This window comes from Pseudophryne corroboree, chromosome 6 (assembly GCF_028390025.1).
Source record: "Pseudophryne corroboree isolate aPseCor3 chromosome 6, aPseCor3.hap2, whole genome shotgun sequence".
Classification (NCBI taxonomy): Eukaryota; Metazoa; Chordata; class Amphibia; order Anura; family Myobatrachidae; genus Pseudophryne; species Pseudophryne corroboree.
Genome location: NC_086449.1, coordinates 600,653,062 through 600,667,733, shown reverse-complemented (window position 1 = coordinate 600,667,733; position 14,672 = coordinate 600,653,062). Strand labels below are relative to the sequence as shown.

The 14,672-nt window shown below is 41.8% G+C and overlaps 1 protein-coding gene across 2 annotated transcripts in view; it reads left to right on the top strand.

Moving 5' to 3' along the window:
* The window catches only part of SLC26A2 (solute carrier family 26 member 2), a 131,851-nt gene extending 117,752 nt beyond the window's left edge, over window positions 1-14,099 (top strand). For both annotated transcript variants that reach the window (XM_063928022.1, XM_063928021.1), the window contains exon 3: window positions 9,042-14,099. In XM_063928022.1, coding sequence (XP_063784092.1) covers window positions 9,042-10,565 — 1,524 coding nt within the window. In that variant the 3' untranslated portion in view covers window positions 10,566-14,099. The remainder of the gene's footprint in view (window positions 1-9,041) is intronic.
* The last annotated feature ends 573 nt before the right edge of the window (window positions 14,100-14,672 follow it).

The window sequence follows — 14,672 nt, the reverse complement described above, 5'->3', positions numbered from 1 at the left end:
AATATGGGCAAATTCCAGCACGTCCCATGTTTTGCACATACCTTGAATTTGGTGGTGCAGAATTTTTTAAAAAACGACAGGGGCGTGCAAGAGATGCTGTCGGTGGCCAGAAGAATTGCGGGACACTTTCGGCGTACAGGCACCACGTACAGAAGACTGGAGCACCACCAAAAACTACTGAACCTGCCCTGCCATCATCTGAAGCAAGAAGTGGTAACGAGGTGGAATTCAACCCTCTATATGCTTCAGAGGTTGGAGGAGCAGCAAAAGGCCATTCAAGCCTATACAATTGAGCACGATATAGGAGGTGGAATGCACCTGTCTCAAGTGCAGTGGAGAATGATTTCAACGTTGTGCAAGGTTCTGATGCCCTTTGAACTTGCCACACGTGAAGTCAGTTCAGACACTGCCAGCCTGAGTCAGGTCATTCCCCTCATCAGGCTTTTGCAGAAGAAGCTGGAGGCATTGAAGGAGGAGCTAACACGGAGCGATTCCGCTAGGCATGTGGGACTTGTGGATGGAGCCCTTAATTCGCTTAACAAGGATTCACGGGTGGTCAATCTGTTGAAATCAGAGCACTACATTTTGGCCACCGTGCTCGATCCTAGATTTAAAGCCTACCTTGGATCTCTCTTTCCGGCAGACACAAGTCTGCTGGGGTTGAAAGACCTGCTGGTGAGAAAATTGTCAAGTCAAGCGGAACGCGACCTGTCAGCATCTCCTCCTTCACATTCTCCCGCAACTGGGGGTGCGAGGAAAAGGCTCAGAATTCCGAGCCCACCCGCTGGCGGTGATGCAGGGCAGTCTGGAGCGACTGCTGATGCTGACATCTGGTCCGGACTGAAGGACCTGACAACGATTACGGACATGTCGTCTACTGTCACTGCATATGATTCTCTCACCATTGAAAGAATGGTGGAGGATTATATGAGTGACCGCATCCAAGTAGGCACGTCACACAGTCCGTACTACGTCACACAGTCCGTACTTATACTGGCAGGAAAAAGAGGCAATTTGGAGGCCCTTGCACAAACTGGCTTTATTCTACCTAAGTTGCCCTCCCACAAGTGTGTACTCCGAAAGAGTGTTTAGTGCCGCTGCTCACCTTGTCAGCAATCGGCGTACGAGGTTACATCCAGAAAATGTGGAGAAGATGATGTTCATTAAAATGAATTATAATCAATTCCTCCGTGGAGACATTGACCAGCAGCAATTGCCTCCACAAAGTACACAGGGAGCTGAGATGGTGGATTCCAGTGGGGACGAATTGATAATCTGTGAGGAGGGGGATGTACACGGTGATATATCGGAGGATGATGATGAGGTGGACATCTTGCCTCTGTAGAGCCAGTTTGTGCAAGGAGAGATTAATTGCTTCTTTTTTGGTGGGGGTCCAAACCAACCCGTCATTTCAGTCACAGTCGTGTGGCAGACCCTGTCACTGAAATGATGGGTTGGTTAAAGTGTGCATGTCCTGTTTATACAACATAAGGGTGGGTGGGAGGGCCCAAGGACAATTCCATCTTGCACCTCTTTTTTCTTTAATTTTTCTTTGCGTCATGTGCTGTTTGGGGAGGGTTTTTTGGAAGGGACATCCTGCGTGACACTGCAGTGCCACTCCTAGATGGGCCCGGTGTTTGTGTCGGCCACTAGGGTCGCTTATCTTACTCACACAGCTACCTCATTGCGCCTCTTTTTTTCTTTGCGTCATGTGCTGTTTGGGGAGGGTTTTTTGGAAGGGACATCCTGCGTGACACTGCAGTGCCACTCCTAGATGGGCCCGGTGTTTGTGTCGGCCACTAGGGTCGCTTATCTTACTCACACAGCTACCTCATTGCGCCTCTTTTTTTCTTTGCGTCATGTGCTGTTTGGGGAGGGTTTTTTGGAAGGGACATCCTGCGTGACACTGCAGTGACACTCCTAGATGGGCCCGGTGTTTGTGTCGGCCACTAGGGTCGCTTAGCTTAGTCATCCAGCGACCTAGGTGCAAATTTTAGGACTAAAAATAATATTGTGAGGTGTGAGGTATTCAGAATAGACTGAAAATGAGTGTAAATTATGGTTTTTGAGGTTAATAATACTTTGGGATCAAAATGACCCCCAAATTCTATGATTTAAGCTGTTTTTTTGTGTTTTTTGAAAAAAACACCCGAATCCAAAACACACCCGAATCCGACAAAAAAAATTCGGTTAGGTTTTGCCAAAACGCGGTCGAACCCAAAACACGGCCGCGGAACCGAACCCAAAACCAAAACACAAAACCCGAAAAATTTCCGGCGCTCATCTCTAGCTCTCATCATGCCTTGCCACAGTTTTGCTATTAGGGAATGCTAAAACTGTGGCAGGGCATGCTGGGATGTATAGTTTCACAACATCTGGAGAGCCACAGGTTGGTCAGGCCTGGTGTAGAGTCATTAAAGATTTTGAATACAACATAATATAGTAAAGCCATATATAAACATCCAACGTATTGATCTGCATATCTACAAAGACAATATGACACACTTCACCAAAATAAACTGAATTACATGTTTAATAATTAAAATCACTAAGGGTCATGGTCATATGTAGTAATAATTGCAGAACTGCCGCAATTATTAACAGTCTGTATAGCAGTGGATATTTACATTTTTAATGCAAATATTCCCGCTATGTATGTAGGAAAACCCGCAGGGACAGCAGGAGCGTTAACTACTGCCTCTGCGAGTTACTGTAATTCTCCTGCAATTTGGAGTTTTTCACTTTTGTGAAAACCTCTGACACTACGCATGCACACAGTGTCAGTTTTTGGGTCCGGCGCAGATGGAGGCTGCGGGTCGGGGATTGAAATATCTCTCTCCTGCTGCGAAGTCTCCATAGGTTAAAATGAGTTAACTAACGTGGAAAAACTCGGAAAATCTTTGTTAATCAAAGTTTAGTACATAGGGGTCAGTTCGCAGTCCCATCTGTAGTTCTAATTAGATTTCTGTGAAATCTCCTGCATTATGCTATTAGTACATAGCCACAAACCAAGGCCGTAGCTACCATAGGTGAAGGTAGTGCAGCTGCTATTGGGCCCAGAGCTGAGAGGGGCCCACTTTGGGTGACATTTAGGGGCCCTTACAAACCTTTGCCTTGGGGCCTTAAATATATCTAGTTATGCCCCTTGACTTGATCATTGTAATGTGGTATAAAATGAATTGGAAGGCATTATAATGTTTCATAATCTGAACTGGTAATCTGTAATGTGGCACAATATGAAGTGGAGGCACTGTAGTGTGGCATAATATGAAGTGGAGGTGCTGTAGTGTGGCATAATATGAACTGGGCACACTGCATGTCATAATGTGAATTGGGGTCACCGTGTTGTATAACGTGTACTGGTGGCCCTACAATAAACTAGGGCACTACTATGGTTCATAAAATAAACTAAGGCACTACTATGGTTCAGAAAGTGAACTCTGGCACTATTATGGGGCTTAAAATTAACAATTGCTGTGGATAGGTGTCTCTAGAAGCATTAGGACAGGGGCCCTTCAAAAGTTTGCAATGGGTCCCACAAACTTCTGGCTACACCCTTGCCACAAACCATAAAATTGTGCAGAAACTTCAGTTTCTACATAATTTTTTGTGGGAAAAAAGCTTGATACTAAGGGGTACATTTACTAAGCAGTGATAAGAGCGGAGAAGTGAGCCAGTGGAGAAGTTGCCCATGGCAACCAATCAGCACTGAAGTAACATCTATAATTTGCATACTATAAAATGATACAGAGCTGCTGATTGGTCGATGGGGAAATTTCTCCACTGGCTCACTTCTCCATTCTTATCACTGCTTAGTAAATGTACCCCATAGGCCCCTAAGTAAGAGAATGGGTTATGAAAGAAGTGAATAACAGAAAGCAGGTTTATTTTACTCTAATGTCATGATACTCCAGATACTGTCATGGTAGTGATATACCATGAGATCAGGGCCGGTTCTAGGGCTTTTTGTGCCCCGGGCGGGAAATAGGGGTGTGGCTTCATACAGGGGGCGTGGTCAGTTATGCCCCCTGTACAGTAGTAGCGCCGCTGAAATGCTGTGCGGTGAGCGATGACGTCATCGCGCACCGCACAGCAAAGGTCCCCTCCACGAAGGGAAACAAGACGCTACGCGTCTAGTTCCCTTCGTGGAAAGGACCTTTGCTGTGCGGTGCGTGATGACGTCATCGCGCACCGCACAGTAAAGGTCCTCTCCACGAAGGGAAACTAGACGCTACGTGTCTAGTTCCCTTCACAGCGGGCAGCAGCAGCGGGGGGCACAGCAGTAGCGGATCTTGCCAAAGTGCGGCGCCCTCCGGATTGCGCCGGCGCCCTCCGGAAGGCGGCGCCCCGGGCAAAAGTCCTGCTTGCCCGTGGCAAGATCCGCTACTCAGGGCCGGTGCAAGGTTTCTTGGCACCCTAGGCAAAACTTCTGCCTACTGCCCCATTCCCCATACCCACCCTTCAGGTGAAAGGCATGCTGCTGCTCTCCCCAACCCTCAGTCTGTTGCATGACTGCTCTCTTCTCCCCATCCCCCCAGTCTCTGTGGGTGCCTGTTGCTCTCACCTCCCCCCCCCATTAAATGTCTGTTCTATCCCCCACCATCTGTGTGCATGCTGCTGCTTATCCCCCTAAGACTGTGTGCATGCCTGCTGCTCATCCCCCCCCCCCCCCCCCACGCACACACACCCAGACTGCTGCTCTCCCCCTCTTTCCTTATCCTTATCAAATGCAGAGAGTGCACTGTGCAGCCACTTTTACCTGCAGGCTGCATTGCAGAGTAGACTGTGAAAGAGCCTGATATGAAGAGTAGCACCGTATGTCACCCCTAGCCAGGACTCCAGGAGATGTCAAAGTTACTGCCTGTGGCGGGTGAAGGCGGAGCTTGGCAGTCGCGGCTACTCTAAGATGAGTGCTGGGGGGATTGCTGCAGCTGTAAGAGGTAGGACCATGGTACCTTTTTCAGGTAGCTGTAGCAGGCTGCCCCCTCAGGTCCCGGTGCCCCTAGGCAACTGCCTAAAGCTGCCTAGTGGAAGCTCCGGCCCTGCCGCTACTGCGTGAGATGCCAAATAGACTCTACCAACCCACCATAATAATATACGTAAGTACAAAGTAATGCACTCTGTCAGTAAGAAGAGAGATTGTGCTGTTTAAACAGATAACATCATAAATTGCATCTGTAGGTGAAGCTTGTAAAAATATGTAACAACAGACCAACCACTGCCTAGTTTACAAAGTGAGCAAAGAATACGTGTATATGCCACATCTCCCACTTTATTCCTCGTCATTTTATGTTTCTGGGAATTGCTTCCTCTTTAGATACATATAATTTTCTGTTTGTAAGAAAAAATAATTGTGGTGGAAACAAAATTTGTTTTCTTAAGTCAGTATTGAGTTGTAGAAATACTTGTATATGTATAAGCAATTGTGTAATACATTATTTTGTGCTTATGTTTAATAATACCCATATATTATCATTCCTCATTTCTCTGTCTTGATTACTTTGCACGTGTTACACCTCCCACAATATATCCAGGTATAGGGTTCAAGTATACAACATTATACCTAATGGTCGGCTTAACAAGAGATCTCCATTCACAACTGGTACTTTCAGCCCTGTTCTAGCCAACCCCTATGAAAGAGCTGCCACAAACAGACATAAACATATCTGTGCAATGTAATAAGTATACATAACAAAGACGTACAAATGTTTTGAAGTAGTAGTGACATTAGAATGAAATAAACTCTTTTGTAGTGACTGAATGATGTTGTTCTAAGTCAGTGTTTTTCAACCACTGTGCCGTGGCACACTAGTGTGCCCTGAGCAGTCTCCAGGTGTGTCGCCATAGAAGCACAGCCAGGCCCGTCAGTGTTTTTTGCTGCTACTGCGGCCCTGGAGCGATCAATACTGGTGGGTTTAGTGGTTGCAGAGCCAGTTCTAATTTTGGGCCTGGGCAGTGTTGGGCTCTTCTGGCTTTCTCAGATGTGGCTCAGGCGTTACCTAGGGAGAAGTTGCGACATGACATCATAGGACACGCAACTGCACCATGCATCACCATTATATATGAGTGTGCCTTGGCAATATTTAAATCTTGTGTACAGGGTAAAATGGTGGTATCGGATTGCGCCAATCTTTAACGGTAATTAGAGATATCTATCGTCAACTTCTTCCTAAGACTGGTTCATCTGTCTTCACCAGTATGTGGGTTCCTCAGAGAAATGAAAGAAAAACAAAAAGGAAGTCCCAATGTGTAGTAAAGTCTTGATAATGAAAGTCAAAGGGTCAAAGAAATAGTACGAGGGATCTTCAAATCCTCCACATATATAGTGATGCAAAGATGTATAGGGTCACCCAATCTGTGTAGGAATCAGAGAAGGTGATGCTCACTTCAAACCTTACTTTCAAAAAGTCTGGTCCATGCATATAAAGGTATCTTTATCGGGGTCCTGGGAAGCGTTTTCTAAAAGCAATCTTATGTAGGCACCCTCCACAGGATATATATACAGGTGGAGAAAAAAAGAGTATTCCAATGCGTAGTACTGTATTGTATGACCTCTTGGAAAAACGTGTTATAGTGGCCCTCAAAACCGTGTCGCTAAACGTTAAAGGGTCACCCACAACGTGTGTCTCAAAAATACATGATGCTCACTTTTGTGCTTACACTGAAAAGCTGAATCAATACATATAATGGTATCTTTAAATATTCTTAATCGTCCAGTATAGAATCGTACATGTATGCTTACTTGAAGTCAGCGAAGTCCACTCCAATCGCGGTTTCTTTCATGTATCCTTCTTCTGGTGTATGGATAAGAAATGAAGGACCGTTTAAACGTAAAAAACGGACTTTAGGGAGCTCAGCTTTAAGACTCACACAGAGCTGTGTGTGACACGAGGCCAGTTCCTCGTGTCACACACAGCTCTGTGTTAGTCTTAAAGCTGAGCTCCCTAAACTCCGTTATTTACGTTTAAACGGTCCTTCATTTCTTATCCATACACCGGGAAGAAGGATACATGAAAGAAACCGCGATAGGAGTGGACTTCGCTGACTTCAAGTAAGCATACATGTACGATTCTATACCGGACGATTAAGAATATTTAAAGATACCATTATATGTATTGATTCAGCTTTTCAGTGTAAGCACAAAAGTGAGCATCATGTATTTTTGAGACACACGTTGTGGGTGACCCTTTAACGTTTAGCGACACGGTTTTGAGGGCCACTATAACCCGTTTTTCCAAGAGGTCATACAATACAGTATTACACATTGGAATACTCTTTTTGTCTCCACCTGTATATATATCCTGTGGAGGGTGCCTACATAAGATTGCTTTTAGAAAACGCTTCCCAGGACCCCGATAAAGATACCTTTATATGCATGGACCAGACTTTTTGAAAGTAAGGTTTGAAGTGAGCATCACCTTCTCTGATCCCTACACAGATTGGGTGACCCTATACATCTTTGCATCACTATATATGTGGAGGATTTGAATATCCCTCGTACTATTTCTTTGACCCTTTGACTTTCATTATCAAGACTTTACTACACATTGGGACTTCCTTTTTGTTTTTCTTTCATATGAACATTCTTCTCTGAGGAGCCCACATACTGGTGAAGACAGATGAACCAGTCTTAGGAAGAAGTTGACGATAGATATCTCTAATTACCGTTAAAGATTGGCGCAATCCAATACCATCATTTTACCCTGTACACTTGTTTTTCTGGTTTGATAACACCAGTAGGTATTATATTTGCTGCCTTTTGTTGTCCAGCGCAGAGTTGTATTTTCCTTTTCCTTACAATATTTAAATCTTGTTCAGTGTGACGCGAGTTGTAAAAGGTTGAAAATCTCTGTTCTAAGTGCTGTATAAATGAAGGATACAAACAGTACCTGTAAGAATTTCTAAACATGTTAAAAACATCTGGTCATTTATTACGGAGAATAATGCACCTTTAATTAAAAAAACTATAAATAAAAGCGTTAGGAGCTTCTTTCCACACCGTCCTCTCCCTCCTTCCCTCTACCTGTTTCACCCATCCATCTTCTTCCCCAAGCATGTTCTACACTCTTCACTAGTTCTTTTATATATGTTTTTTCTTTCTAGTTTTTCAAGTATTATGATGATTTCCTGCTATTGTCTTGTTTTGAGCTTTATTGTGATGATTGTGTTTATCACTGTTGTTATTATGGCATGTTGTTTTCCGTATTCCTTAATTGCTTTATTGCTGTAAACCAGTAAATATATTTTGCACTAAAAGCATTATGAGAAGCCACCTTGGCCTCCTACAGTATGTATCTCGGCACTCAGACTGCAGTGTCATGCCTTTGTATGGTGATAAAACTCAATGACATCCAAGTAGCCTTGTATTGCACAGCAGAACTACGTTATCCAATATTTCTTATGGCTGCTATGTAATTTGAGTATTAATAAACGGATACATTATGTTAGTACCAAAGGGGTAGAAATAATATCAATGAGCATTATACTGTAGCAAAAGGAAATTGTGTCAAAACAAAAATATTTTTTGAATCCACTCCATGCAGCTATGATATTTTTGGGTTTACTCTTCCAAACCTTTAGGTGTCTCTTCTCTAGACAGTGTGCACATGCCACATGAGGCAAAAAAGGGGGAGTGGTCCTGTTAAATGAGGTCATAGTCTTCCTTTTGTCCTGGAATTGGGACAGAAGTCCACTAATCAGAACTCTAAAGAGGGACAGATGGAAGATAGGAGTTTGGACAAAACCTGCAAAGTAATAATGAGAAACAATAATCACTGTTCTCAAATTCCACTGTCTGCTTTTGTTGGAACATTATTCAAAGTTTCCTTCCCATCTGTTGCTTTCTGAGCACTGTGATTATGTTTTGTTAATGTATTTTTTTATTATCACTGCTTGTTTTATTATCGCGACATGTGTGTTACATTATTGTGGTTCCTGTGTCTGATAATTGTCAAATAATCTCTTCATGTGCAATGAACCTTGTTAATTGTGGTATAAATATTGTTGTCTAAGATAACTTTGTGTTTGTTTTTAATCTACAGGTGTTAATGGGATTCTTACAAGTTGGCTTTGTTTCCGTGTATCTCTCTGACTCTTTGCTCAGTGGCTTTGCAACAGGTGCGTCTTTCACAATCCTCACATCCCAAATCAAATATCTTTTAGGTTTAAGTATACCACGCGCCAATGGCATTGGCTCTTCCGTCTACACCTGGATCTATATTTTCCAGAAAATTCACTTGACCAACATTTGTGATCTTGTTACCAGCATTGTGTGCCTCCTAGTACTAATCCCAACCAAAGAACTCAATGAATGTTTCAAGTCTAAGCTTAAAGCCCCAATACCTGTTGAACTCTTTGTAGTGGTTGGCGCAACTCTTGCCTCTCACTTTGGCCATCTCAAAGAGAAATATGGCTCCAGTATTGCAGGGGAAATTCCTACTGGGTTTCTTATGCCAAAACCACCAGAATGGAGCCTAATTCCCAACATTGCCTTGGGGGCTTTGTCCATTGCGATTATAGGATTTGCCATCACTGTCTCACTCTCTGAGATGTTTGCCAAGAAACATGGGTATGAGGTGAAGGCCAATCAGGAAATGTATGCCATTGGATTTTGCAACATTATCCCATCATTTTTCCATTGCTTCACCACAAGTGCTGCTCTGGCAAAAACACTAGTGAAGGAATCGACAGGTTGCAAAACTCAAATCTCAGGAATCATGACCTCTCTAGTCATTTTGTTGGTTCTGCTGGTGATTGCTCCTCTCTTTTACTCGCTTCAGAAATGTGTTCTTGGTGTTGTAACCATAGTGAATTTAAGAGGTGCCCTCAGAAAATTTTTAGACCTTCCCAGAATGTGGAGAGTAAATAAAGTAGACACTGCCATTTGGTTGGTTACCATGTTTTCATCAGCATTAATTAGTACAGAACTTGGACTTTTGAGTGGCATAGCTTTTTCTATGTTCTGCGTTATTGTAAGATCTCAAAAACCTGGGTCAACACTGTTAGGAAGAGTGGAGGCCTCAGAGGTGTATGAGTCCATGACTATATATAAGGATCTAAATACCACAAAAGGCATTAAGGTTTTTCGGTTTGAAGCCCCCATCTACTATGTGAATAAGCAATGCTTTAAATCAACCTTGTATAAACTGTCTGGTGTGGACCCAGTATCTGTGGCATCAGCAAAACGAAAGGCAGCAAAGAAGAAAGAGATGCTGCAGAAACAGGAGAGCATCAAAGAAACCAATATCATTGAGCTGGAAACTGTACAGTGGATGTATAAGGAGCCAGTGTCTCTGCATTCCATAGTCATTGACTGCAGTGCCATTCAGTTTATAGATACAGCGGGATTAATTACCTTGAAAGAGATCTTGAAGGATTATAATGACATCGGTATTCGTGTCTTATTGGCTCAGTGCAATAAGTCTGTGAGGAATTCCCTTAGGAATGGGGACTTTTTTAAGAAGGAAGAAGGCACTGTGGTGTTTTATAGCATCCATCAAGCTGTGCAGTTTGCACTATACGAGCAGGAGCAAGAAGATGCTTGTGTTAATGGGTCTGCAGTTTAAAGGATGGAAGTTACAGTTAACCTGATTGCACATGATTATAAATCTACAATTATACAAATGCACTATAGAAGTGTGCAGTCTGGAATTGCTCACAATCCTATAAAACAGATATTTATGTATAAAACAGGATAACATTAATCTATAATGGAAGTTTATTCATGTTCTCAACAGTATAGGACACAAGATGGTATTCTCAGCAGGAAGGGTTTATATACAAATTATGGTAGATTAAGTTATGTGATTTACCGCTCTTTTTATCTGTTAATTTACCAAAAATATGACTGTACATGTTTGATTTCTCTACACACACTACTGTTTGATCCTTCTGCCAGTTTGATGAACTTCCAGATAGGTGGCCAATTGGCAACATTACCAGATTGTTTTGGTCAGGCAGAACTATCATTTGAGAATCACATATGGTATGTTATTATAGCAATTTGTTCAGATGCAACCAAATTGGTCTACAAGATAGTAGTGTATGTGGTTACATTTATTCTGGCTTTTAACTCAGGATTTTATAGATAACAGTATATTTAATATCACTTTATTTTTTATTTATATTGTAAAGTGCACTTAAATTGATTGAATTTCATGAAGAAAATTGTTGTGCCGTACGTTACTTTAGGGATTTTTAAAGAGGCCAGGCATTTTATTATGTAGTATAGCTATAGAAAGATTGCACTAACTGTGTAAATTTAGTACAGCAGCTGCTGTAACGCAATACAGTAAATTCAGCTCAGGAAAGATCACACAACCAGCTTAGACCCAATAATTGTAATTTGTTATCTAACCATACAGTGGTGCTTGAAAGTTTGTGAACCCTTCAGAATTTTCTATATTTCTGATGAAATTTGGCCTAAAACTACCTCAGATTTTTATACAAGTCCTAAAAGTAAATAAAGAGAACCAAATCAAACAAATGAGACAAAAAAATAGACATGTTAATTTTTTTTACTGGGAAAATTAGCTGCGAGTGGCAAAAGTCTGCGAACCTTTAGGCTTAGCAGATATTTTGAAGGTGAAATTAGAGTCAGATATTTTCAATCTATGGGATGACAATCTGGTATGAGTAGACAACCCGTCTTTTAAAAAAAAACAGGGATCTATCAAAGTCTGATGTTTACAACATGTTTGTGGAAGTTTAACATGCAATGAACAAAGGAGATTTCTGAGGACCTCATCAGGCTGGAACAGGTTACAAAACCATATCTAAAGAGTTTAGACTCCAGCAGTGAACAGTCAGACAGATTGTGTAAAAATGGAGTTAATTCCAGACCAGGAAATACCCTCCCCAGCAGTGGTCGACCAACAAAGATCATGCAAAGAGCAAGGTGTCTAATAGTTTGCAATGTCACCTCTAAGCAACTGAAGGCCACTCTAAATGGTGTGCATGGCAGGAATGCAAGAAGAAAACTGCTGCTCTTCAAAAAGAACATCACTGCCCATCTGCAGTTTGCTAAAGATCACCTGGACAAGCTTGAAGGCTATTGGAACAATTTTTTGTGGATAGATGAATCCATAATAGATTTTATTGCAGAGGTTCCCAAACTGTGTGCCATGGCTCCCTGGGGTGCCTCGGGACACTTGCAGGGGTGCCCTGGGTTGGTGGTCCAGGACCAATTCAAATTATTCATGGTCAATATAATAGGCAAAACCAGTGCTGGTGGCTACCAGTCATAACATATGTGGCCAAACAGAAGCAAATCTTGTCCCTCACCACACAACTGACCCTAAGGATGACATATAAACGCGATCTACTTAATGTAATATTTCTTTCTTAATTTCTCAATAAGAAATTTTTGGCCTAGGGGTGCTGTGAAAAAAATTCTGATATTCTAGGGCGCCGTGTTTTAAAAAAGTTTGGAAACCACTGTTTTATTAGATTAAATGAGAAGCGTTATGTTTGGAGAAAGGAGAACACTGCATTCCAGCATAAAAAACCTCATACCATCTGTGAAACACGATGGCGGTGGTATCATAGTTTAGGCCTGTTTTGCTGCTTCTGGACACAGACAACTTGCCATCATTGATGGGAAATGAATTCTGAATTATTCTAGAAAAATGTCAGGACATCAGTATGCGGTTAGCATACCGCTCGTCGGGATCCCGGTTGTCAAAATACCGACCCTGGGATTCCAACGGGGCACCATACGGCCGCCAGTATACCGGCAAGGTAGGTGATTCCCCCTCTATGGTTGTCCATGACACCCATGGAGAGAGAATAGAACCTGTCGCCACCCAGCCCACAAGGGGCTTTGTTGCACTTGCCCCCCTACCAGCATTCTACCGCTCGGGATGCCGATGTCGGTATACTGACATTTGGCATCCCATGCACAGTAGCTCATACCGAACCCAGGACATCTGTTCATGAGCTGCGTCTCAAGAGAACGTGGGTCATGTAACAAGACATCGACCCAAAGCACACAAGTTATTCGACCAAAGAATGGTTAAAGAAGAATAAATGTAATCCAATTGAAATGTTGTTGAAGGACCTGAAGCGAGAAGTTCATAGGATGAAACCCACCAACATAATAGAGTTGAAGCTGTTTTGTACGGAGGAATGGGATAAAGTTCCTCCAAGCTGATGTTCAGGACTAATCAACAATTACAGGAAGAGTTTACATGCAGTTATTGCTGCACAAGGGGGTCATACTAGATACTGAAAGCAAATGTTCACATTCTTACTGTATGCCGCTCACAGATATGTGATATTTGATCATTTTCCTCAATAAAAAAATGAGCATGTCTATTTTTTTTGTCTCACTTGTTTGATTTGGTTCTCTTGTGTGAAAATTTTAGGTAGTTTTAGATCAAATTTCAGTACAAATATAGACAATTCTGAAGAGTTCACAAACTTTCAATCACCACTGTACCTCACAGCTATCCAGATTTAGACGGATGGTCACATTCTGTGACGCTGATATCCCCCTGATAAGGACATTTATTCCAGCTGTTAGAATGTTAGGATGTATCTCTCACTGACTACGGCTACATGCAATAATATGAGGTGTTTCAGGAGTGGGAAGCAGCCTAGCACTTCAGAAGCTCTATGCATAGCCACGGGGAGAGGTGACATACCCCCATCGTGGCATGGCCAGTACCCTTTTTCCATGTTGTCCCAATTCCAAAAACTTATTTTGAGAGGTATGATTAAGGACATTTACTGAATAAGAATGACTACAGTGTGTTTATGAACACTACCACCTGTCTGTGCCTTAAAAATTGAGGTAAATAGAAAATGCGTATAGTTGTGTCCTGTATATATGCTATACTTTATGAACAATGTAAATTAAATCTATCAATTTAAATTTTCAGGCTGGTTATTAATTATGTCTACAAAATGAAAAAGCCACTGTAGATATTCTTTTTAATAGCTGTGACGCTATTAAGAAGACTGGTCAGATGGAATTTGTAGTGGTAAGGGTGCTGTCTGTCATATCTTATATGAGTATTCTTACGGAGAGGACACAAGGTCCAAAAGACACTGCACAGGCATAGAAAAACCAATTAAGGAATATTAATGAAACCAACCATTCAGAAAAAGAATTTATTGTCAGGACCAAAAGGGGTCCTTTTTAAAATAAATGGGGGTTGGAGGTGCTCCACTAAGCTGGGTAGCAGTACTTTTTTTCTAGAGATTATTAGTGTTAGCCACTAGTGGGCCTGTCACTAAAAAAGGGGCTTAGTGTGTGGCGCACTCTTTTGAAATAATTATTCAGTATTTAAAACATATTAACTTTTATTTATATAATTAAAAATGAGCACCATAAACAGGCATAATATTTAATCTGATAGCCTGAAAGTGCAAGAATTAATAAGAATTGCCTATAAGAATAGAACCTCAAAGATTGTATCAACGTCCAGTAATTATTATGTTACTGGGCCAAAATCTGGTATTTACATACATTGCTTATTATGATAGGCAAGACAAATATAATTAATTAAACAAGCCTAAGTGAAATATTATAAGAATTAATCAGTGCAATTTAGCTACCGATAATCTCCCTTAAATTATACTTTCTATAATATTATAGTCCAAATAATCCTCTAAAAGAGGAGTTCATATATTTATAGAGATCATCTATATGTGCCTTACCAAATAATTCC